Consider the following 26,564-nt stretch of genomic DNA (forward strand, 5'->3'; position numbering starts at 1 on the left):
CCAAAGGAGATTTCAATCCCAGTGCTACTCTTGCTTGAGTCGGTAAAACCTCCATTGGGTTGAAGGATCCGACCTCGGTCACAGCCTGCACGAGCCTTGCAAGGTGCAAATGATAATCCAGACTTATATAAACGAACTGGACCCACTTACTGTATCAGCGATCTTTTGAAAATAATCTTGCCTTGCTGTTTTTAGAGACACAGAACAATTACATGGACCACGGGGACGCACCAAGAACTGAACCTAAGGACACATCTGCTCCAGGGCCAGCCGCAAGCCTTCTGCGGAAGAGCCAAGCAAAGCTGACACAAGAGCACATCAAACAGAAGAGGACCTACCTGTTCACGGAGAGCAACAGCTGGTCCATGCATGCTTTGATCTTGTTTTGGGCTTCTAGGTGTGTCATGTTCTCCGTGCTCTCTCCGTTAATCGCCAGAATAATATCTCCTGGGCACAGGTTTGCCATGGCTGCTTTACTGCCAGGGTTAATCTAGGCAGGGAAAAATAAAAGGGTTACTTAAAAGAATGCTCGGTTTTAAAGAAGTCCAGTTTCTTGGAATAAGCAGCAGATAAAGGGAATAGTTATTTCTGGAGCAGACACATGCGTTTTGCCTACACCAACAGCATCTGCCAGAGGTTGGATGTCAGACCCAGGGCTCTTGGGTCAGCCCCAGTTCTCTGAGGGCCATCCTCTACAACAACGCTCTTTTAAGTCGAGAGATTTCTATCAACCCCAGTCACCATGTGACCAGGTCCTCTCTTCAGATTTCTCTTTGGCTTGAAATAACGCAATACCCTCTTTCGAGAGAGATGCTTTAGACTCCTTTGGCTTGCAGGCCTTAAATCATGCTGCGAGAGTCAATCCCTAAGGAGCACACGCAACCCTCCTCTTTGGCTAACTACGTAATTAGAAGATGAGCGCAGTCACCCTAATTGCTTCCTGTGGAGAGGTTACATTTGACATCAGTTTTTCCTGACCGTCATTCAAATGACTTGTCTCTTTCTAGCCCTGCATGGAATACCACGCAGCTCGTTAAGTCTCCACAACTCTTTCCTTCTGGTTTTGCAGGAATGCCAGAACCTTATAAAACTCATAACTTCTTTCCTGAGGAACTAATGGCAGGTCCAGGTACTGTTTGTGGTCAGTCATAAGACCAATCCTGCAGCCCATAAAAGACTTTCTTGAGAAATTGCCATTTCATTTACATCAGCCCAAATGTGGTTTTAATTTTTGCAATAACGTAAAATGATGCAAGGCATAGGCAGGACAGGTAAATGTGTCTGTTTAAACTCTTAATAGCTACGTGCTTGCCCCCTAATTTCCTCTTCAATCATTCAGAGCATCTGCTAACACTCCGCTAACCAATGACATGGTTTATCAAGTGAGAAAGTACAGCGAGTCTGACTTTCAGTTATTCCTATCTCACTGCACGTAGAGTGCAACGGTGCTTTGATTCTGTTCACTCTTGGTTTACACGGGTATAATCCCCGTCTCAGGCGATGGGTCTCTGCTCCAACACACCCTGGCTCGAAAGATCCAGGCAACAGCATCACTGCTCTATCCTCCATCTCCCCTCGGACGTAGCTTTCCTTGATGCCCGGGGGCGACCAGACGCTAACAAAACACGTATGGTTTTTCAGACAGTTGGAGACCAAGTGCTGGCCACCTGCTCCACGGTGCCCACAAGCCCCCTGACCACCGCAGGCCATCACTAAACAGGCAGTCTTTTAGAAAGGGAGGCATGCACGCCGCCCCGTGTTCATCTTGGTCTGTTTTTTCCAGTTCTATTTTCACAGGGAATTTGAAGAGGGTTTAGCCTTAACACCGAAGCCCTTTGTAAGACGTGCTGGGGCTGCTCACGGGACCGAGGCCGGTAAAACAGCCAGCCAGAGGCAGACGGCACCCGGCATAACATGGACCCGCCACACTGCTCCCTGCGTGACTACAGCCACCAATACCACTGAAACACGAACCTGAAGGTGTTTGAGGAGCTCAAACCACTTTTTTTGCATTTAAGCTGAATTGGCAGCCTGAATTAAGCCTTTTGTTGCATTGTCAGAGTAAATTAGCATTTGCCATTTGCTCTTCAATAGTTTCAGCCAGGCTATTTTGCTCTAACAAACCTGCCAGGCCAACTCCTCCCCTGCTCGCAGGCTCCCCTGTTAGCTCAGAGCTAACAACAGGAGGTATTTCTGCACACAGGACACTTAAGCTGTAAAGCTCTGACACAGGACATTTCAACCTAGGAGAGGTTTATTTTTTCCCTGGCATGCTTTTGTCCTGCTGGTTTTTTGGACCCACGTAAGAAGACATGGCATTCACAGAGCATTAGGCTCCTTCTACAGCCACAGAAGCTGCCAGACCCACCAGAAAGTCAACCAGAAGCTCAACCAGCACCTCCAAGGAAGCACCTCCATGCGCTTGCCTGTCGTTATTCGCTTCTCCTGATGTCTGCCCTGCAGCCCCGGCTACCAGCAGACTTTTGGACTAACAGACCTTCCGTTTGACCCAGGACAGCTGTATTTTGTTCTTGTCTGTTCAATGCTGTCTAAATGTCTGATGGATTTTTCTCCCTGCACTGATCTTAACCAGATTGTAGCTTCCTTGGAGAATAAGCTGTTCATAAATGGGGCTCTTAGCTGTTTCCTATTTTTAGATTCTGGTTTATTTCAAATTATTTTGGTAGTATCTTCATATTAGCATTTTATGCTACCCACGGAGATGACTGAGGGCTTGAAATGGAGCTGCAATCCAAGAACTCATTAGTTTGAGATACAGCATCGGTGTCACAGCAGCTTGGGAATCAGTATTGTAGTGTCTGTCAGGTCCAAAGTTTGTATTTTAGCGAATGATGTTTAAAATACTTCAAGTTCTCCTAACTCAGAGCTGTGCAAAGCCATTGACACCAAACATGCCGCAGAAAGCCCTACGAGCCCAGCTATGGGTCAGGGCTGTGTTTGAATCCTCAGGCAAGGGTCCTACCTGCTTCGCTCCACGCGAAGCCTACCGCAAAACTAGGATCTCCGTAAGGACAAGGATGCAATTTTAAGGATTTGTAATTTTTGTAATAGAGTCTATGCTTGGAGTGAAACATCCAGGAAAGATGACACTGTTGTCACACAGAAACAAACACACACACGAGGAAGGTCCAGGAGGGATCTGGGTGTCTCATTCAGGCACCCATCAAGCTACAAACAGCCAGCACCCACAGGCAGCAGCAATCGGCTAAACCCAGAATGCTCCTTAACCAGCCTCTTTCCTTACAAAGGCCAGCTACTGCCCAACAAGCTGCTGAGCATCTACTATTCTAAACAAGTACATACAAAAAACAAGTGGTTTTTTGTTCAAGTGATAAACCTTGTTTTGCCTATTAGTCCATTCTCCAGGGCTATGGCCAAGTGATGGACGTGAGGAAATGGCCTCAAGTTGCGGCAGGGGAGGTTTAGATTGGATGCAAGGAAAAATGTCTTTACTGAAAGAGTGGTGAAACATTGGAACAGGCTGCCCAGGGAAGTGGTGGAGTCCCCATCCCTGGAGGTATTTAAAAGACGTGTAGATGAGGCGCTTAGGGACATGGTTTAGTGGACATGGTGGTGTTGGGTTGACGGTTGGACTCGATGATCTTAGAGGTCTTTTCCAACCTCAATGATTCTATGATTCTATTCTATGATTCTATGTAACTGCAGCTGCATGTATCGCCTGTGGGTGCAAGGTCTCTCCAGGGCAGCGACATGAAAGCCCAGCAGCGCACAGAGGTTTTGGGATGGAGCTTCTACCAGAGACACTCAGTCATGCCTCGCTCCAGAGGGGCTGCGGGTCTGCCGTGAGCGGTAACCGCAGCGCGTGCGACATGAACAAAGCACGCACGAATGTGAGAGTAACTGGATACGTTACGAAGTTAAAAACACTGCAGAGAAAACCTGCACCGAGTCACTGGAGCCCTGTGCCCTCGAAAGGGGCCTCCAAAGGAACTGAGGTTTGAGAATAGGATAGTCTTAAGAAAAACAGTGATAAGATTTTTGTTTGTTTTTGAAGTTCTCCATCAGTGCTAAGAACAAACCACTTTAAAAATCAAAGTTGAATGTACACAGACCGAGACAGGGCCGATGGATACGTAACTCGGGGTGATGTAAGCAGTCTCCCCGGGACCCGGACAGGCTGTCTCCCCCCACTGCGTGCTGCCTTTCTGCAGGCAATGCCGAGTACCCTAAAGCAGAGCCCCAACTCGCACACTGGGGCTGAACACGGGCTCCGTCCCACGGCGCCTGCTGCGCCCTGCTGTGCCATGCCTCGTCTTGCCCACGCTGGGCGCCTGCCAGGGTTTGGTCTGTTTGCCTGCGTTTTCTCCAGTGAAGAGCTCGGGAAGGGCAGTTACGCGCTAGCAAGGAGCCAGCCCATCCCCTCGCACCCTGCTAACCCCCGGGGCTGCAGGGCCCCACGCGGGTGCTGGTATTTCAGGGCCGCAGCAAGGGGCTGGTGGAGAATCATGCAGGTGGACGGGGCGGTCTGAGCCCTCGTGCTGTTGGCAGCTCACGGGGTCTCATTCCATGCAAGGCACCCAGCTCCCAGAGAGCTCTGCTTGTACCATACACGTTCAGAGCAGTCAAGTGTACGGCACCGAGAGCCAAACCCACAGCAAACAGCACAGGCTTAAAGAAACATAAAATATTTTTATTAAAATTCCCCTAAAGGTTTTTCTTTTTCAACTAGACAAGAATCCAGCCTCATTTGGAAGCTCTGAGCTCCCAAAGGCACAATTTTATATAGCAGTGACCCAGCACTGATGTGAACTCTAGCCTACCAGTTAACTTACGCTGCTAGTTACTGTCGCCCTGCACTTGAAGATATTTCCCACCAACGTAAAGCCAAAGCCAACTGATGGAGACTTGGGGTGAAGTTGCACAAGACAGCTTAGTTAATCCCACAGCTTGCGCACAAGAGGGGAGAGGACCTTCTCTCTGCACCTTCCCACTCCTGGGTGCCACCCAGCCTCTTCCCTTGTGCCAGCCCTGGTGCTCAAGCAGGTTTTTAAGCACAGCCTGGAACGCAATCCAGCAGAGCTGAACAGTTTTCTGAGTGTGAATCAAAGCAACTCTGAGTAACGGGTCCAGTGTGCTGCACCCATCATCGGGGACCAGGGGAGGGATGGCGTTAGCTTGTGGTGAGCTCTTCACAAGATGATTAAGCAGATCCCACACAGGGTTATACGTGGAATACCCCCTACCCATCGCCTAATCACTGCTGCACCTTCAGGAGGAAGGAACTGAGCACAAAATATGTGCAGGACCAGTCAGTGTGCTGGGGAGGCCGCTGGCACTCATGTTTTCACAGCTCCTTTTATGCCCATAGAAGCGCATTCACGTGTACTCTGCCCGAGGCGACTGCGCACACACAGCACGGCGTCTGCTCCAGGAAGGCAGCGTAAACGTAGGTCATTTTTAGCACTCTCCCAAAATTGAATAAAGTCAATAGAGAACAACGTTCTGCATTTAACCCCTCCACAAAAATAAGCAGCTGCTTCTTTGTTTCTCTCTCAAAAAAAATGCAGGTGCATAAGAATATTGATAAGCAGAAAATACTAAAAGAAACAAAAAACATGCACAGCTAACAATATTGTGTTGTTAGCCATGTGCCCCAGCAGGGCACATGGAGGTTTGCAGAGCGCGTGCCCCTGGTAAGTAACTCCAGGCTCTCGAGAGCACAGAGAAGAGCCTCTCCCTGTGCAGCGTGCCTGCAGAGCGTGCCCTCCTGCAGGAATTCACTCCAGTAGGAAGCCAGAATGTATTCCCCCCCCCCCCCCTTTTCCAAAACGCATATTATTCTCCCTAATCCCCTCAGGACAAGTCTCATTTGTGACACCTTTGTACATCCTCCGTATAGCGCTGTGCTTCAAAAAATACGAGAGGTCTAATACTGGCGCCTGTCTCAGTCCTTTTATATTATTCCAGCAGGAAAAGGAGAATTTTAAAGAAAGAGACCCCAGTAAATAGCCCTTCTCTCACTGTCCTCTGCCTCCTGCCACCACAGGAGGTTCAGTCCCAGTGCTGTGAGCATCACCCCCACACCAAGGATAACAAGGGGAAACGCAACCCACGGGGTGTAGCACTGGACCAACACCCCACAACTTAGTATCTCCTTTTGCCAAGTCATCAACCAGTGAGCTATATCTGCACAATTACAAACCAATTTTTTTTAAAATAACTTTTTCCAATTATTTTCCCCACCACCTTTCCCAAGATTACCACCCACCCCTCTCCTCTCTTCCAAGGGGACCAGGATCAACAAGCAGCCCCCTCCCCAGCCAAGTGGATACTCTGATGCTCCGGAACAGACTGAGAAACCCCCAAAGCCAGCAGTGGCTATCTTATCTGGCCACTGGAGCCTCGTAAGGATTTACTAAGTGCTAGCATCTGACATCAGGCCAATAAAATAAAGCACATTAAGGCAACCGTTGTACTAAGCCAGTTGGTGTTGGAAGCTGTGCAATCTGACTTAGTAAGCAAGATTATTTGCACCGAGAGGAGTTTACTCTTGAAACACATATAGCATTATACTTTCCCCCCTGGAGGTCAAGCACAGAAGCGTGTCAGGGCGGTGAGACCAGTCAGCGCAGAGCAAGTCTTAGGGGGCAAAGTCCCCCGTGTCTCGCCGTGTGCATCCCGCTGCCCGCACAGGGATAACCCTGCACGCCGCGGGGAGGGCTCAGCTCAGAAGCAGCTTTGCTCAAGCCATCTCCAGAATTGGGCCAACACCACAAGCTGAAACAATCAACACTTAAGTGAAAGGCCAGTTTGTTATATTAACTTAACCTCTTTTTCACTCTTTTCCCCAGAAGCCTGCCCCTGTAACGTCACCCACGTCAGGACCCAAGGACGACTGAGCTGGGGACACATTTCCTCCTCGCCGCCTGCACAGGTCTCGGCACAGCCACTGGAAAGAAGAACTTGGTGTTTATTCTCCCAGTAGTTTTTACTCAAATTAACAAAAAGGTACCTATTCAGGCCAATCACACTCAGATAATAAAGGCAGCTTTTTCTCTCCCGGATCTCCTTCACTTTAAAAAAAAAAAAAAAAGCTACTGTAAAAAAACGCAACACATCCCATCAATTAATGAAGCCATCTTCCCAGAATTTAATGGGTTAAACCATGCAACCCCATACAAGCCTACACAGACCACATCACTCTTCTCTTAAATCAATGGTAGTTTGTTACAGGCAAGTCTGGGGAAATTTTCTGTTCTGCAAGCGTGATCAAAAGGGCCTGATTAAAGCCTTCGAGAGGCTTTCAAGATAGTGTGACAAAATTCTCAGCTTTTAAACAAAGCAAGCCTGTTCTATTATCAGGAAGCATGCTACGAGGCAGCAGATGATCTTACGGTAGCAACATCTTTGAAAACAGGAAGAACCAAGAGTTAAATGACTAACTAAATGAAGAGAAATTCCCCAATCCTTCAAGCATTCTTTCCAGGGATTCTCTTCAGCTTTTCGAAGCATTGTGCCTTGAACTGACATACATTCCTCACCAATCCGTTTGCATTTTTCTAATTGCTTATATAGGAAGTCCAATGTATCAAGACATTATTTAGGTATGCTGCACAGCACTATAAATGAAGAGCACTGTTTATGCAACGTGAATTCATTTAACTACTGAAGAAAACAAGAAGTTTAAGAGCATACAAGGGAAAGAACCAGAGTATGACTGTTACAAAAGGCGAGACGCTTGAAAATCCTTTTAAATCCAAGTACTGATGGATCCCAATCCAAATTTAGAATCAGATTCTTAGTGTAGATCCTAATCCAGCTTAAAGGCTGAGGTCTCCGTACAAAGAAAAGGCTGAAAAATCAATGAAATCAGATATGAATTTTAGAGCAACCAACCACATAATCAGCTCTTCGAGGTTTGCGCTCAGGTTGAGAAAGGCACAGGTTGTTCAGACACTCGTACTGGCTTATTTTGCCAAAAGCTTCCCTTGCTCAGCCCAAGGGCACCCAGAACTCCGGCAGCGCTCAGAGCGGGAGCAGCAGCGAGTGCAGCACACCAGGCTGCCTGCCACGTTCACGGTCACCAGGAGCCCTCTTACCCCTTCCTCCAAGGACAAGTTGCAGATACACTGCTCTGCTACACAGAATTACCCACTCTTAACCGCTATGGCTGCTATTACACTTAAATCTGCTTTATACTCACTCTGCTATGTTGGGGAGCAAGGCCAGGGCGGGACAGCCTGCCCCGGGGGACACCGGCTAAGCCTTGATGTAGGTGCGCTCGGAGCATCGCTGCAGTCCCTGAGACACTGCACCACTGCACGCCACTTGGCAAACTGGATTCAGCAGCATCAGAGAAAGTGTTTATGATCGTAAGTGGTTCACCTCCATTAGAGGTTTAGTCCTCAGCTCTCCTGTGAAGCCTCCCCTTCTCAGACACCTCACAGCCAGCAGCAGGGCTTCCTAAACCCTTGCTTGGAGAAACCCCTGGGTTTTCAAACTTTTCTCCCTTTTAAATCACCCACCTTCTCGGCCCGAAAGGCGGGTTGATACTGTCTTTCCTATCAAAAGGAAAGTGGCCACAGAGGCATCTCCCAACAGAAGAAAGTTCTCCAACAGAAGAAGTTTGAATTCAGCTGGTGAGTAAACCTGAAGCTTCGTCCTTGTGAAAGAGGTTAATCTCACACAGACTGGAGGGATTTGCGCCTTCGCAATGCGGCTGCCTTCTCCCGGTTTGGTTGTGAACACCAGGTATTTTGCGGGGTTTGGTCTTTGGTACCAGAAGCTTTACGTGTGCTAAAGGCTTCTGGGAAGGGTTTTGTGGCTTATGGTGAATGACAGCATTCAGACTCCGCGTACTGTAAACCTCCCAGCTGGACACCTACTCCACGGTGCCCGTTATTGAACAGTCCTGGATTTAACCGTTCACGACAGTTCCTCTTCTAGCTGTGCATTGCCCATATCTGATAATTAAGAATAAATACTTTAAATAATCTTCTTTAATCTGGCATATTTTGCTTTCTGAAGCTTGTACTGCAAAATGTCAGTCGCACGTAATCTGCTATCAGTCCACACAACATGTAAAACTACTTAAGGTTTAATGGGTGCGAATTTGAGTTGCTCCGGTTGACAAGAAAGATTGAGTGTGGCATGGGCTTTGAGGCATCTTTATGATGTTTGGAAAATTCATTGGCTGAAATACTCTTGCACAGCACTTTTTTTTTTTTTTAAATAGAGCTCTGTTCTCTCTGGTGAGAAAGCAGAGTTTATTTTAGGTCTCTGCTGGCTGTAAAAGCTACTTGAATGCCACACCGCAGCTCGACATTTTTCCAATTTCTGCAAGTAACCCAATGAATCCTGGGTTTGCTTTAAGTTTTTGTGTAAGTCCTGAAGTAGAAACCAAACATAACCTTATCTTCCAGGGCCTGGGGCAAGCGTGGTGTTAACGGCTGCGTACAAATCCACTACATTAACAAGCTCTCACTAGATATGCCGTGGTTTGCTTCGGTACACATCTAGCAGCGCTGCACTGACAACAAATCAAGCAGAGTATTTTCTGTGAACATGTTTGTTTTAGCTATTTTATCAACACTACCAGATCTTGAGAGATCTACTGCTTTCCTTCACACTCTAGCACCTGTGGTCACAGACGACTTAAAAAATAAAAACATTTTCACTAAGTGTTTGGGTGTCTAACAACCATGAGGCAATGCATTTTAAGGGCTCAGAAATCAAACCACAAATTCAGTTATGCAACAAATTCAGAAATACTATATTTAAAAGGACTTGTGCTTTCTAGGATTTGCTATGTGACTCTCGCAGACTTGTGATATGCATTTTCTCCCCAAGCTACCAAAAAAAAAAAAAAAAAAGGCAGTAGTCTTCACTAATTCCACACAATCCATAATGGCATATTTGTATTACAATTAAAAGGACTGATCTACTCCCAGCAGGACCAGGATTATCACCACCTATTGCGCTATACAGCAACAAAAAGTTTAAGAAAAAAAGAATAATTCCACGTATTTCCCCTTGTACGCTTCCTACACAAACAGGGCCATTTTAATAAGTCTGCTATCTAACTTTATTCTCTTTTATCCCTGTATCAAGTGGGATACAACCATGCCCTTTTCCAAAGTAACTCTGAATACCTGTCCCAACAGGCAATCTTTCAGTCTCCAAGAAGTTAGAAAACTGACATCATCATTTAAAAGAAAGAACAAAACAAAAACCCCAACTCACAAAAACCCCAGCCCGAACTCTCAGTTCCCCAGTTACACTGAGCCCATTCTGCTTTGTCCGACCTGGCAGAGGCCCGAAGTGTTTTCAAGGGTGTGCTGGGTTTATTTTGCTGAACTTGCCCCAAGGTCAGACCTTGCATGAATGGACCTATGTGAATCATTCTTTCCGCCTGCTTTCCCACTCTGGATTATCAGCGTGCTTGATTACGGTAATTAGCATTAGGCTTTCATTCCAGCATATTCTACCATTACTGTCTCCTGAACCAGCACAAGTATTTATTCTTCTCTTTCAGCTATTAAGTAAAGCCTCAGTGACAGAATAACTTCAGCAGCAAATATATTTGTTATATACTTTCCTTAGCTCTTATCTATAGTTCAGATTAACTGTTAAGTACTACTACAGCTTCAAGTGTAGCCACCCAGATCTCTCACTCCAGACCTTACAAGCAGCAATCATTGGAAGAATGATGAGAACAAAAAAGAATGACAAGCAAAACTATTTCCTTCCACTTAAAAAGCCATCTCACTTGAAGTATTATGTTATAACAAACATTAATATGCAACCAACCGAGAAACAGCTAGCATCACTTAGTTCTATACAGGCAATAAAAACACCAAAGGTCAGCAGAAATCAGCTGGGGTCCTATTTTTCAGGATTCATCAACACAGAGCAAATACTTCAGTCCATTTGGGAGCTCCAAACAGAGAGTGCATCACTTCCATTTAATAAACAATCAAATACATAAAAGTTACACGTAAACCCAGGAAAAACCTTATGGAAAGCAAAGAAAAAAAGCCCTGTTCCCTTTGCTGGCATCTCTGGTTCTTGCCTTCTCCTCCAACATACGTGGAGTTCCTGGCGTAACTAAACCCGGCCCCCCCAGCACTGCCCAGCCACAGGTCTGCGGACCCCTTCGGGCCCTGCCATCCCCAACCCGGAGCACACAAGAACAAGCCTCACAGGCCACCCCAGAAATTATTACTCCGAGTGCGTACTCTGCATTCAAGTGGGATCACAGCAACGCACTCGGGCATTTGCCGGCTGCCCCAATGGAGTCAACAAGACAACTTTTACTGGCATTCCTCCCTCAGCAGAATTCCTTCTCGAGTATCCTAACCTTTAACAGGACACGTATTTGCTCAAATACAAAAGCTACTTAAGTTTAAAAGTCAACCTTAACTCAAACAATACCTGGATAATGGATTGCAGACCAATTATTTCTCACCCTTCTTGCGTTACAGTTCCAAACCAACACTGAAAAATACATTTTTGCTGCTCCGCTAGAGATTAGCAGGTAAACTGATGTTGAAGCCAGCAGATAAAGGAAAAAATGAATTAAAACCCCTTTTTTAAAAAAAAAATACTGGAATCAGTCCATTTGTCAATTATCTGTTTAGATAAATTACTTGGCTACGATTCTAAAAGCAGCAAGTGCTTGGATTAACACTGGCAGAGCTGGGTAGATGATGACATTGACCCCTCTAGGAGCTGGACAAGCGAATTTAAGTGATTAAATGCATTCGGCTCCTCTAGTTACGCTAACGACCAATTATCTTTTAATCCCAGGCAAGGGGTAGATCAACTGTGATCCCACACAGAACCACAGCACTCACTGATGTGGTTACAAGCACAACACTGAGAGCAGCTGAGTAAGTTATTCCATTTCTGTTCCTGAACTGTGGCTGCTGGTCAAAGGCAACGTTGTCCCTGCAGCAAGCCCCCTTTCCCACCAAGGGCAAACAGCGTCCAGTTGTTAGCCTGCTCAACCAAGGAAAGGCAGCTGTCAGCTACCAGAAACTTAATTAAGTCTTAAAACCACTTTCTATCAAGTCATTAAGGCCAACTCTAAGCAGATGTTTTGGGTCATTTCCCTACCCCTATAAATATCACTAGGAGGAGGAACCATCAACTACACGATGTACTACACCCAGCGTTAGCTTACTGTAACCGTGGCTATAAAACAAGCTGGGTTTCTTCCCCAGAGCACAGCCTTGGGCTACAATTCCCTCCCCAGCACTGTGCTGACAACACACCAGTGTCACCCCCACATGTAGCCACTGCGGCACCCTTCGGGGCTGCGTGCCCCCAAACCAGCCCAGCAAACTCCAGCCCCCCTCATCTGGTCCCCCAGAAAATGCAAGAAGAAACAGGGGAGAAAAAAAAAAAAAAGGGTGGCTAGCACACCTAGCTTTTTATGTGACCACATGAGAAAGATGCCCTAAGCACACCCTTCTGGATTTGCATTTATCTTTCCTTATCTTTAATACTGAAGAACTTAACACTCCAACTCGAGCCCTGGCCTCTCTAGGGCAGTGCTCAGCATCAGCTGTTCCCAGTCACTTGGGCAATCTTTACCACTTGTCATTTGAGATTGATTAAACCACAGAGGGAACTGACCTGCTTTCAAGAAAAATAGATCATTCCTTGATTTCATGGACGTATTTGAAACAGCTGCAAGGGATGGGCTCAACACCATCAGCTGCACCTGCACAAATGCAGTGACCTCGCAGGGGGCTAAAGGCTAAAGCAAGTCCTGGTGAGTGAGTCAAGTCCCATTCCAAAGCAGGACTGTGAGATCGTTACTTTCCTTGCTGCCAAATCCATATTTTTTCAAGTTTATCCCTTGGCAATACTGTCACAAGCCACTTTTGGGGACTACCTTCGGCTCTCCTTCCTGCCCCACGCCAGGCGCCTCTCCCTGCCCGGCCTTCAGCCGCACCACGGTGCCTCCCGCTCAGCTCTGCCCGCTGTGGGAGCTCCAGTCACACCGGCTGCTTCATCATTTCCCCTCCAGCAGTGACACTTCGGCTTCAGGTCCCACAAATGCAACATTAGGCAACTGCCTTCACTTAACCCGGAGCAACGACACTCAGACAGGCTTCGGAGAAGAAGCTGCACCCTCCTAGGGTCCCCCCCAGCAGGCAGCAAAGCATCGCTCGCTGTGGCTCCTGGGGCAGTGACACATCTCTGCACTGTTACAGCTAGTGAGAGGTCTGGGGAGAAATTGTCTCCTGTAGTAGCTTAGCAAAGAGTAGAGAAAACCAACATATTAATGACCGAATAATTTTTTTTTTCAACCGCCACACAGATGAATTTGTGTTTTATAAGTAGCCAGCCAGCCTCTGGCACCCAGAACCGAACGTGGGCGGCTTTTGGATGCTGTGAATCCCAAACAGCAACCTACAAATTCCCAACGTAACCAGTCCAGGTAGACGCTTGCAGAGCTGTACAGCCCGAACACTTTGTGGCACGTTGGTCCTCAGCACCCCCCCACCCTCGGGCACAGAAGCGGGCTGCAGCAAACTCGCATCCCTCGGGCAGCCCATCACAACCCGGACAGCATCTTGGGCTCGCAGCTGGACGCGGGAGTCCCAGAGTCTGGTCCCGCCTCCCGGCGGAATTTCTGCTTTTCAAAAATATGTTTGTAATTTAATGGCATTTTAATATAAAACAAAATAAAATTTAAAAAAAAAAAAAAAAAAAGGGGGGCACTTTGAAGGAAGCAGAAGTCAGCCAAAAGCTTCAACAATTAGGCTACGGCAAGAAGCTTCCTCCCTCCTGCAGCAACCCAACCCGGGCAAGGGGGCTGGGGGCTCCCCGTCCCCGCTTTGCGGGGACGGGGAGCCCCCAGCCCCCTTGCCCGGGTTTCAAGCTGGAAAGAACAGATTTACTGGTTAGACAATTAAACTAACTAGCCAATTAGAGAATAAAAGTCCGTATGGCACCACACCAGCAACACTCGGTTCTCTGCGAAGAGGCAGGGTTGCACAGACCCACCACCAAGCAAAGCCCTGGCTCCCCGGGGAGCCCTCCAGCAGCCCCTTCCTGCACCCCCATGGCCAGGAGCTGCAGCAGAAGCTAACTCTTCCCCCCTTTTAACATTTTCAGGTATTATTTGCAAAGGCAGTGAGGTCTCTTCTTGCGTTAAGAGACTAGAGCCCAAGCAGAGCACCCTACACCCATATCTACATTCCCAGCGAGTTGTTTATCACCCTCTGGGAGCAGGCGTTAGCATACGACACGTCGGAGCATCACCCCCCTCTTCAGCGGGAGCAGAATTAAAAAAAAGGATCCAATTTAAAAGGCTGCCACGCTCGGTAACGGGAAATAACACCCTATGACTGCTACTCGTGTTACAGCTCCTTGTGATCCAAAGCAAGACTGGCCTGATGAGAATTATCCTCACACCTCTAGGTTTGCTGAATCAAACACGGAATTTGGCAAGCCACCTGTCTAGGCAAAAGCAGACTTTGGTTTTTCTTGTTTAATGTTAAACCAAACTTTTTCAAAGTAACAGGAAAACAGGCTCCCTCTGCTAAATAAAGATGTTCATCTTCACAACAGGAACATTTTTACAGTCACCGAGAGGCAATTCTGTGTTGTGCTGTGATACATCCCACATTACCGGGGGAGAAAGAGGACTTCCCCGTGCCCAGGAGGTGTAGGCTGAGCCCCAAAAGCCGAGTGCCTCCCCTCGCAGCGCAGACACCCCGGCTGTGTGCACACGCCTGCCCGATCCCGGCGGCACGGTCAGCCCCGCCGGCTGCTGCTCCCTGCACCGCCCCGGCCTTTCCCGGTCTGGGTCTTCCCTCCTCTCCATCCATCTCCTCCTGCTACTCCTCCAGAAAAGCCCTCGCTGGAACCCTTGGTAAGGGACAGTCCAAAGTCAAACCAGAGACATGAAGCCGTGCAATAGGCGCATTTGAACTCAAATACAAACCGAGTCTCTTTAAAACATGCTCTCTTCCATAATTATTTCTTTAAAACTCAGGGTATGTTTTCCCTTTTCTGTCACAGCTTTGGCAGATGAATGAAAAGACGGCAAACAGCTTGTACGCGTTACGACAATTTTTTTAAGTTCTAGCTCCTTTCAAAGCCTTTCAATACTCTCGGTGTTTGTTCGAGCACTCCGGCGGCGGCAGCAGCTGCCCAGGAGAGCTCAGCAATGCTACACAGCCCCAACACGCCGGGGGAAGGCAGGGCAGCTTCAGGTGCCCAGCCCTTTCCCAGGGCAGCCCGATGGCGATGGAAACACCAATGCTCGCAGGAACGTGCCCAGCTCGGGCACAGCACCTCATCCATCACGCAGCCCATCGCTCCACCTCGCTGCGCTCCTTCCCGCAGGGGGGCTGGTTTGTTTTCACGTATATCTACGCACAAAGCCTATTTCAAACTAGCCGCGGTGTCTTAGCAAAGAAGTTTCCAGAATACGTCTTTGTGAGGTTAAACACAAGTGTGAGTGCACTTACACAGTAATTACTACCAGCCCACAGGGACCCCATAACACAGCAGCCTGCGCCGAGCAACTTCTTGCTGACTTTACTCGTGCCTTCCCCCAAAAAAAAAAAAACCCAACAGCCTGTGAACTCGGTCCAGGGCACGAGTCCAAGCCCTCTGTAGTGCTGAGCACTAAAAACCCTGAAAGCAGATCTTTATGAATTAACATCCAAAAAAATGAAGCACGGGGAACGCTTTCTGCTCCGCGTTAACGCGGGGAAGAGCGGCTGAAACAGCGCTGCATTCAGAGGGGAACGCTTACTTGCCTGTATTTGGGTGTACGTATAATAACATATAGGTAAAAACACCCCAAACGCTGCTGCCCGCCGGCCCCGGGTACCGGCGGCCCGACCCCGGCCCCATCCCCGCCGGAGCGGCCCCGCTCCCCGCCGCCGCCGCCCCCCATCACCTGCCGCCGGTCCCCGCTCCGCTCCCCCCGGCTCACCCTGGAGATGGTCAGCGGGGCGCTGAAGTCTTTACCGCCCACCAAGCGAAAACCCCACGGCGAGGGGCCACGCAGGACCACCGAGTGGGACATGGCGGCGGCGGCGGGACGCTCCCTGCCCGCGGGCGGCTGCGGCTCCGGCTCCCACTCGCGACCGCCGGCCGAACCGCTTCACGCGTCTCCTAATCGCCGGGACGGGTCGGTCCCGCCTCCCCGCCACGCCCCGCGTGGCGGGGCGTGGCGGGGAGGCGGGACCGACCCGTCCCGACCGTCGTGGGGGGGGAGCTTTACCACGGATTTTCCCCTAAACATTTCCCCCCGTGGGGTTCGGAGCGACTGCTCGCGGCAGTGAAGCGTACGCCTTCGGTGCGGTCAAAGCCTCCGCTTACTGCGCCTTCGTCCTCCGGAGTGGAAGGAAAATGATGCGATAGGTCGGTAAACGTGTAGTCACGACTGTTTTATTCGCCACAAGCAGTACGCTGAAGGAGAAAAGAGAAGACTTCAAGAAAATAACCAGGTTGAGTTTAAAGCAGTTCGGGAATCGCTTGGCCGATGCACCCCACCATCACTGTGTCTTTGAAGGGGTCTCTGGGGGCAGCATCAGGCACCGCAGAGCATCCCTGCTTCCCAGGATATTCGGTACAGCCGAATCGGTGACCATCAGAGCACCCAGAAGACGTCCACGCTGCAGAAGGTGTTTAATGCGATGGCTTGTAGGCATGCAGTGGTGGCTCGGAGGTGAGATGGGTGGGCAGCACAGCTGCTCAGCGTCTCCCCCGAAAGCTGAGAGCAAAACTCGGAATGCTTGGGCTTGGGAAAGTTCCCTCTCTGCCTGGAAAGGGCTGGGCCGGAATATCCCACTTCAAAAAAGGACCTAACAATGGATTCATTGTTTGAAAAGTCCAGTTTCATCAAGTTACCTTCTTGTTGCTCGGTTTCTGTGACTTTGATTTATGTGCAATTTGCTGTGAAGTCTGTTTGCATGTGTTTGCTCGTGACACGGGAAGGTCTGTGTGACCATCTCACCGCCATGCCTGTGTTATCCCGGAGGCTTTGGTCCGGGACAGGGGTGGGAACTAAGACTTTTAAACACGTTCCCGAGCTATGCTGCAGCCTTGTGATTTAGCAACGTGAATACAGTGAGCGTACTGTGTTCCAAACCCAAAACACAATAACCTTTGTTTGCTTTGCTGGAAAGGTACCCACAGAGGAGCGGTTCAGCTGCAGCTGGTACCAGCAGAGCTTTCACCCGTGCTCTTTGTTCCACGCGAGCGTGCGCCTCCACCGAGAGAGGCTATAAAAGCTGACTTTTGTCTGTGCAACTGGTGATGAATCATACCTCCTCATTCCTGTATGATATCACCGAGCCTGCAGAAGTCTGGGAGTAGGCTGGCCTGAGGTTTCCTCGCTTGCGTTAGAAAATCCACCCAGCCAAACACCGAAATTTGTCTTGCAGAGAGCCGGAGGACTAGTTTGTGTCCCACCTCGCCTGCTCTCGCTGTTCGGTGACGAGGAGCGCTTCCCCAAAGGGCTGAGTTAAAGACGTGCACAAACGCGGCGAGTTGGCACTGGCAACTCCTTCCTCTTAGGAGGGAAAAGAAAAAAAAATCTTTTCTGTAAAAGAAACTAAGTTTGCTGGAAAAATAGCAGCAATAAAAACAGAGAAAAGGAAAAGAGCAGGGGAAAAAATGGAGACTGCAGCTCTGTGGAGTCAAACATTTTCCACTGGCATTCATCAGGACTTCATTACCGGGTGGTTTCTAGATTGCGCTCAGGCTGTGAGTGGCAGGCTCTGCTGCGCAGCAAACCATCGGGGTTTTCAAAGTAATTCGCTGGCATAGGAAATAGATGATCAAAACACAGAAATCCCCACTATTAAAGTATTCATTTCAAAAGCTGACGGGAAAGCTGCTGGCTCCAAGGCACTTTCTCTTCAAGGCCTTTTGAATGCTCAGCCTAGGTTACCCCTCACGTAACCTAAGGCTTGTCAAAAACCTAACTAAGTAAAATACAATTAGAATTAGCCAAATTGGTATAAACTTGGGGGTGTGCTTATTCCAAATGAGAGTATATTCCAAAATACATTAAACTGAGCTGAAGTAGAGGCAGTTTTGCTCCGAATAAAAGTATCTGCAGTTGAATTGCTCCTGATGGAAAGTGTCCACGTGTAGAGCAGCCCTGAGACTTCAGAACTGCATCAGGGATTAATTTGGCACGCCTCTATCAGCGATAGATGTTTTTTCCCAGGATTTGGGGAATAAGAACATTAGCTAAAGAACTCCACATTTCACAGGTGCCTCATTTTCCTTCAGTTGCTCACACACCTTTTCGGATGTGCTTTCTTGGAGCAAAGCCAATACGGTTTTGCAGCCTGCAGAGGACCCAGTCGTACTCTCACTTCAGTCAACCAAAGTGGGCTCATAAATTTCTTTTTTTGTCTTTGATAACTTGAGATTTTTTAAATTATATTTTAAGTCATTCCCAAAAACTAATGGGAGTTCTACTTCTGGAACGGAAATCAACAGAGCCAACAGGAGATGATATAAACCTTGCTGTGGGAGCAAGCCTTAACACCCAGCTAAAATACAGTATCTCCAACACGCTCATTCTTCTGCCGAGTGCTGAAACCCTACAGCGTGTTCTAACAAAGACCACACATTATTCAAAAGAGAGGTCAAACGTGTTCATGAATTCAATCTCATCACTCCATTCGCTTTATCTTTCCCCCCGCAATATTTTCCTCGGTGTTTGTTTCCAGTATTTTTCCACCCCGAAGTCTTATCACCTCTTTGTTTCTTTTTTGAATATTCCATTCTGGCTCCCCTTTGCCGCTGGTGACACTCTCGGTTTCCTTCCTTTGTTATCACAGACCGACTGGGTAAACTACGGATATCCAGCTCCGTGTCCCATTTTGAATGAGCATTCAGGTTTTCCATTTGCCACCCTCCCAATGTCTAGCAGAGGTCCCGTGCTTATCTGGGAGGCCCGATTATGACCCCCCAACGCTGTTTTTGAACATCTGCCCACATGAGAGTGATTTCAAGCATCATTACGGCTTGATAGTTCTTCTCCAGGTTAGATTTTCTTGCTCTACAAATTGCCTTCTTCTGGACGATGGCTGTTTCTCCTTAGAGAGGTTTCAGGAGGCTGAAGTGAGCTGTAAGTCCTCTGTAGCAGCAGGCTGGGTCGAGTGAAAGTAGAAATGAGGTCCTCTGATATTTTCACATCAGTTTAAGGGTGATAAGCTTATGTATGGATTGTTATGAACATTTTCTTCAGTGTTTTCCTTCTTATTAGGATAGAAGTTAGTCATTCATAAATTGCTTGATAGACACAGTTTGATTATCAGTGATAAATCGCTGTCCTCTCTGCACTGCCCCCAGGCCCTTCATGAAAGATTGTATTTTTAGACTGTGAAAAAAATACGTGATAAACCTTGTAAGTTCAATAAATGACTACATTTGTCAGAGAGGTCTGCAAAAGGCTTGCTAAAATAAAGCTTCTTTGTTTTTCAGAGTTTAAGGTAGAATTCAGCCACTCTGTAGATGGATGGGTTTTTTTATGTGAGAGCCTAAAATTCTCTACCCGTACAACTCTGCTTGCTAAAGCAGGGACATCTCTCTTGGTTGCATACAGCTCAACTTGACAAGTTGCTCAACGTATCATCATGTACCTTCTGCTTTATTCCTGGCAGGCACAGCTTGGGTTTTGAAGTGGCTTCCTGACATTCATGTGGCACTTATGATGCCCCTAAACCAGCAGCATCTTCTTGTAGAACCACCCAGATGTTTGTGGGGTCCCCAGCATGACTGCTGGCACCTCTATTATCTGGTAGTTATGCTGGCTACCTCTCCATTTCTAGCTGGAGTATGTTTCACTGCACAATTAACTATTCAACACGGGTATGTGACCTGTAACTGGGAATGTGCTGGGAATTACGGTTTTCGCTCATCCATCAGTCATGCCTAATTTACCTTCTAGAAAGGGCACATTTGGAAACGCTAATCCAGTACATTGATGGAATGGCATCTGAAGAAGACGAAGTCAACAGTCAGACATTTTTTGGCTGAAGACATAGATTAAAAGGGCATCTGAAGTGTGGGAAGGTGATTATTTGGTACTAGTACGAATGATCAGAAGTTTTAATAAGGGTTCATTTGGCAGGTCCCTACTTCATATAGAAAGCTCTTGAGAAAAGTATTAACTGAACTTCTATTGCATTCACATGCCTTTGGATGAAGAGAGGTCTGTAATACATTTACATTACAAAGATACCTCTCCTCATATCCTGCATAACGCAGAGATGACCTTTATCAATAGTTGGTTCTCAGCGGAGTCTATGCGATGCCCATTCCCCTCCCCTGGTCCTTCTCCTGCCACCTGAATCCTTGGACGTCCCGCCGAGCCAGACCGCGTGCCGGAGCTGGGCACGGCACAGCTACAAGCAAGAGGGGACCTGGAGCAAGGCAGCCAAGTGGCAGAGGGGACTCGTGACTAACCATCCCAAAGACATCCTTCCTTTATACGCTAGAAAGTGCAACTCCCCATATTGCTCATTGAAGTACCAAACTCCTATATGATGAGAAGTTCATTTTGAAGTAACATTCGTCAAGTTCAGAAATACTTCTTGCAGCTTATTTACCCAGAGGTTCCAGATGGATGACGTCTCTGAAGGAGCTTTTATTGCACTGACGTCTAACGTAGCAAACGTAAAATTCCAAACAAATTTTATCACCTGAGAATTTAAATACTTCTATCATTAAGGTAAGGAAAATATTTTTATAGTCCCTCTGTTTCAACTCATGGTGGTTACCCAAGGCACGAGATCTTTCTCTTTCAGTGTAGCTGCTGTTGGAAATATTTTAAACTAATGTACATATATGTTTCATAGGATGCACTTTTTAATCCATAAAAGCATCCATATTTAATTTTTAAATGGAGGTAGGAATCTAAGCTAGTTCCTTGGCTGCAGAGTGGAACAATCAATAACACCCCTTTGGACCATTTGTGAACAGTTTAATACAGAGATTTGACATTTAAAAGTAGCTTTAAGCACCAAACTAGAAGTTACCTGGTGGTTGGGTTTCAGATTCAGTGGCTCAAGGTCTGTGTCTGAAACTCATTTGTTGTGAATGTTCAGTTGTATGTTCTAAGGCTGGTTGTTCCTCTTAGTATTTGTGATTGGAAACGGTCCCTGGAAGTGATGCTGATCACATGAATTCAAAATTCTTGTGGGAGTAAAGACTCCAAGCAATGTTTCATGGCATTTGTGCAATTTGCCTTTCCAGTAGTCAGCGTTTCTCAGACTATAACCTCTTTTCCTTTCTTACATTAATCAGTAGTCTGTGAGTTTCATCTTAATTTCCATTTCCATTGCCTAAATGAGTCCTTTCTGGTGCCTTCCTAACCCGATGGGATTCACGTACAACAGATTTTTAAGGGTTTCGGTTTATTTCTTTACTTAATAGTTAAAAAAAATCTGAAATATCCAAAAAACCAACATCCTGTGAAAACAGTTAATTTTGAAACTCATTATTTGGATTAAGTCCAGGCAAATCTCACCGCTATGGCAGATTTAACTGCAGTTTTCCAAAGGATTACTTAATTTACAGGCTTTGCAGAATCTCTCAGATCTGAGTTATTATTTTGGCTTTTGAAAGTTCCTTGGCGGATGCCCAAGTGTTGGGAGCTGTCATTCTGAATTCTATTGAATTAATTTGTTTGCCTAAATCATTTCTAAAAAGTTTCTCTCGTGGATCTAAGCATCCCACAGAGAAAAATCCAGCTGTGAGAGAAATCATTAGGATAATGAAAGAAATCTTGTTGGTCCAGTAGAATTTCTTGTTCTGTAATCACCTTCAGGTGGAGCAGACTGCTGCCTCCCGAGGCTTTCTAGCTTTATAAGATTGCTACGGAGAAAATTGTACGCAAGAAGCCGTACTGTCCAAGGTCAGTTCTATCTTTGATTCTCTTAAACACTGTGCAGCAGACGCAGATTCACAGTAAGGACCAAGGTAAATCCTTTGTCTTTGTAAAATATGTTCAGAGGGTAAAAAGCAGCAGGGCCTGACCCAAAATGCAGTTTATTCTTATGTTCTGGCAAATATTAACGAGACAATTTTTACACATTATTCTAATCCTTGCCCATCAGACCAGAACTTCATAGGGCTGGGGCTTTGCAACCCACTGAATAGCAAGGATAAAACCTCAAAACTGTTGCAGACTAAACACAAGATAAGAGCCAGCAGATGGATTTCCCAAGGGGCAACACCGGGAAGCGATGACACAGCGCGGTCGGCTCATGTCGGAGCACGGCAGCAGCCTGTTCTTGGTGAAGGGCAACTTCAAGGAAGGCTGTGGAGGAGAAGGACAAGGCAGCTCGTCGGGGCTCATGGAAAGCTCACAAAATGTTCCATCGTACTGTTTACAAACAAAACACGGTCTTTTTATATTCACTGCTTCCTATCAATTTTGCTGAAAAATGAATTGGCTCCGTGTTCACCCCATTCTCAGTCCCACTTTCACCACAGGCGGCAGAGCAAACAGATGAGCAAGTGCCTGTTAGCTCAGGTCTAATCTTACTCCCGGCCTCTAATCCCCAGGCTGAGACTAACCCGATGATGAGCCTGGACAGCGTGAAGTGGGCACGCGGGGACCTTGCCGTCACCGGGGCCGTCCCACTGCCCGGCCGCTGCCAGCTGCCGCACCGGAGGAGATGCTTGGTTCCTTTTCATCTCACCCGTGAGGTTGCAAGCCCGGAATATATTGACCAGATGCAAGGAGCCGGTCTGTTTGCTTTGGGGGTGCATGACCTCCTCCCGATGGCTTCAGCTGCTGCCCTGGCGCTGACAGCGAGGGCAGGATTAACCCCGGCTCCTCCTCTACATGAGCTGTAACCTCTTCGCAGGCACGGCAATGTGACCGATGAGCAGCAGTTGAGAAAATAAGAAGAAATATTGGCATAATATTGTAAGCAGAAGATGAGATTACAAGTGGTCTGCTTTTTCTGTAAGGCTAATTGTTCCCATTATGGGATTAAACTGATTGATTTCCCGTCAGAAACGGTGACTGGAAGAACAAAGTCAAAACCTCTGGTATACAATGTGAGTCACTTCACTGAGCAGCTGAACACTGAGCTTTTGTATTTTTTTCTTGTGAAATCATGACAGATGTCAGCTGTTGGTATATTCTGCAAACAAATTTGGTACATTTTTAATATCATTATTTCATACAGTAGAAACCAAGCAATTGTACCTATTCAGCAGAGGAGGTCCCCAGCCTTTCTTTGGGATTTCAGCATTTATCACCCTAACTCTTGACTCCATTGATAGCGATGCTTCCTTTTTTGGGTGTTGTACAGCTCCAGAATGCAGACAACTGGAGAAAATTAAGCTGAATGTTCCTAATTTATGCAGGTCAAGGAAAGTTTGCCTTTTATCGTTCAGAGATAAGTACAGCAAACTAACTGTTTTTGAAAGGCTGAGTTCCACAGATGCCGGTATTAAGCCTCAGTAATCACAAAGATTTCTGTAGGTGGGTTTCACCAAAGCTTCCCCATTCGTTTCAGAATGTCCCACAGCCTTACGCTGGTAGGGACAGAGGGACAAGCAGTACGCTAAAAAATGGGGGGATAAGCCTTGTGATATCTTGCCCCTGTGCATTCTGCCAGAATTCATTTAGCCCAATTCATCAGCTGCTGTCTCGCCCCGTGCTGAGACATTCACGCTGTGCCGAGGGTATTGGATACGCTGCCCCAGGGAGAATCCGGAGCGAGCAGTCCTCATCCAGTGTAAAAGGCTGCGCTCTGCAAAGTGTAAACTGCATTCACGGCAAAGGCAAAGCAACGCCGATAAAATTGCTTAGGGCGTGAGAACAGGACGTAAGGCACACAGTTCAGCTCAGTACTTAGCGTAGATGCTTTCTGCCTCCGCTCAGGCTGTTTCTCATCGTTTACAGGACTTTTGCAGAAGTTATCTGGAGAGGCACAAGCATCTTCACACCACAGGTGAAAACCACTAATGCACAGTGAATCACAACATCACTTCTTATTGCCTTGGGGGAACCGAAGGAAACGTCCCCTGGAATTAAATGGAAAATGCAGAGCATATTTGGTGGTGTTTATCCTGGATGTGAGAGGCGTGTTTAACAATTCGAACTCTCCCAATTTCCTGAGTTCATCGGATTGCTGGAGGAGGATTTCCAAAAATCTTTTGAAAAATATTTTGCTTGAACTTTGAGGTGAAACGCTATGAGGTGCTCAAGCTAGACAGAAGAATAAGCATTCATCATCCATGAGCATTAAATGAAGAAACTCAGTAACAGTAACACCAAATGAAGAAACTCCCTACTGATGTCACGGGCGTTAGCTCAGCCCTCATTTTTTGGTTACTGTAAAGAGACAAATGGACTAAGCCTTCCTCTCACTACCAGGGCCTGCAGGCCAGAATTAAGATGCTTTGGTGTGAAATTCTGCCATTTCTGGGAGTGAATCTCCTGGGCACCAAGTGAGACCAAAAGCAGGCAAATAACATGCAAATATAATTCTCAAGATTGCCATAACAATTCAAGATTGGTCTTTTGAATTACTATGTCTCCTGTCTTATTTCTCTCTTAATATTCCCTAAGTTTGCATTTATGCACCCAGATTACACAAATGTAACAGCACAAATTCAGAAACGCTGAATACAGACAGTAACTTTACCGAGTAGGCAAAAAATAAAAGTAATTGCCAATATTTGTATTCTAGCATATAAGCAGGAATTCATAAATGCTTGCAGGAATGTAACATATCAACCTCCTTAAACAGCCGTATCCTGTTTCTTTTGTTTCCTTCTCTGCTTTTGCAGTGACTGTTGCTACAACACCATCCATCACTGCTCCTTTCATCTGTCAGGCCCTCCAGCTGCCCGCCTACAGCTCCGTACCTGCCCCCTCAGCTCTGAGCTGTCTGGATTTCCCCCGTGTTTGTCGTTTTAGGGTGTAGATGCCCATCCGTTTCAGCTGGAGCTGTGTGGCCGATGAAGTTATCCCCTCCGGTTCCTCAGCACCCTTCCTGTACCTGCTCGGCTGGTTGCATGATTAGGTTTCAGTCAAACAAGATTAGTTTTAACAGGTTTCGTCATAGAGCGTTCTTACTGGGGACTGAAGCGACGGTTAAGACGGACATGGTCTAGGCTGAGACCGAGAACGTGATGGCTGCAGTCAGAGGACAACGCACATCGACATCCCTGTTCAGAGAAGTTCAAGCACATCTTTGCCCATCCCTTTCCTCTGGTATCATTAGGTTCTTGACACATAATTATGTGGCTAATAATAAGCTGCAGACTCCTGCCACTGAAGATGCTCCTCTGATCTCTTCAGAGCATTGCGCTAGGTTACCTTCTGGAGCATATTCCTTGAAGAAACTAATTCTGCACAAATGGTAATTTCATTTTCTTTTTCCCCTCATTCCAAGCATGCAGTTACTCGGACGTGGAAAAGCTGAGCCTGAAACAAACGTTTGAAGTATTTTGAAGGATTTGTCATTACTCAGAGAAATAGGTCTGACATTTACTGGAGTGCAAGGAAGTGGAGAGATAGAAATGTACTACCCAGAAACTGCATCGGCCAGGCCAAAGTTCTGCCTTCGGCTGCATCTGGGCAACTCGTTTAGGTTGAGAGAGCTGCGCTGAACGATTTGGAGTAGAATTTGCCCTCAGAGCTTAAATAAAATAAATGATATTTAAGAACCTGCAAGGCTGTTAGGTGATATTGTACAAAAACGTGTCTTACAGCACTGAAAACTTTGATCCAATGTTCAGTGACGTCAACAGAAAAGCTCCCACCAGTGAGGGTGGGAATGCCGTTTCAATGAGCGGCTTGGCTGTTATCCTGAGTGTTTAGTGGGCATTAGGATAATCAACGATTCCACCTAATAAAGAGTCGGATCTCACTATTTCTTTTTTAACACATGCAGCCCCTTATGTTCTTCAGCCTTTTTCTGGCTTTCTTAGGAAAGGGTATGACCTGACTGTGGAGTAAAGATGCCTTATGTTCTCAAAAAATAACAAAACCCACTTAAAATTCAAGGAGCATGGAAAGCAAATGTTACGAACGTTTGAAGTATTTGTCTGCTTCAAGCACAGTATTACATTATGGTAATGAATCTATATCTGAACTTTAATTTATTATTAAGAAAATAACTCCCATCTGCTTCTCTAACTGAGGCATTTAAGGGCCTTTTGCAAACATTATCTCCAAATTTGTCCTTGCAGACAGGGTAAATAATGTTTCTAACAAATGAGTGAGACTGTGGCATCAAATAGTTAAATAACCAGTTCCAAGACAAACAGGCAGCTCGTGCTAGAAATCGTACCCGATCTTCTAATTCACTTTCCTGTGGTTTAAGCAAAAGACGGATGTGTCTGAAAAACCCATGTAGGACTGAGGGTCCTCTTCTGTCCCATCGTTTGCCCCGAGGTCCCATCTGGATACACCAACAGTTAGCAGGAGAAGCTAATGGTATTCCACCAAAAGGAAACGGTTGCAGCTTTTAAAGATATCATACAAAATAACACTTGTTTGCCAAAGAATATGGTATTTTTATGGATGTTTAGGAATGCAAGGTGAGGTGTCACAA

At 46.8% G+C, this 26,564-nt stretch overlaps 1 protein-coding gene across 1 annotated transcript in view; it reads right to left on the reverse strand.

The window, feature by feature from the left end:
* The window catches only part of PDLIM4 (PDZ and LIM domain 4), a 53,625-nt gene extending 37,510 nt beyond the window's left edge, over positions 1 to 16,115 (reverse strand). Inside the window, exons 1-2 of the mRNA XM_076349906.1 lie at positions 15,947 to 16,115; positions 339 to 490 (exon numbers count right to left, since the gene is read on the reverse strand). Coding sequence (XP_076206021.1) covers positions 339 to 490; positions 15,947 to 16,039 — 245 coding nt within the window. The 5' untranslated portion in view covers positions 16,040 to 16,115. The remainder of the gene's footprint in view (positions 1 to 338; positions 491 to 15,946) is intronic.
* Positions 16,116 to 26,564: the final 10,449 nt, after the last annotated feature.

This window comes from Aptenodytes patagonicus, chromosome 12 (assembly GCF_965638725.1).
Source record: "Aptenodytes patagonicus chromosome 12, bAptPat1.pri.cur, whole genome shotgun sequence".
NCBI lineage: Eukaryota > Metazoa > Chordata > Aves > Sphenisciformes > Spheniscidae > Aptenodytes > Aptenodytes patagonicus.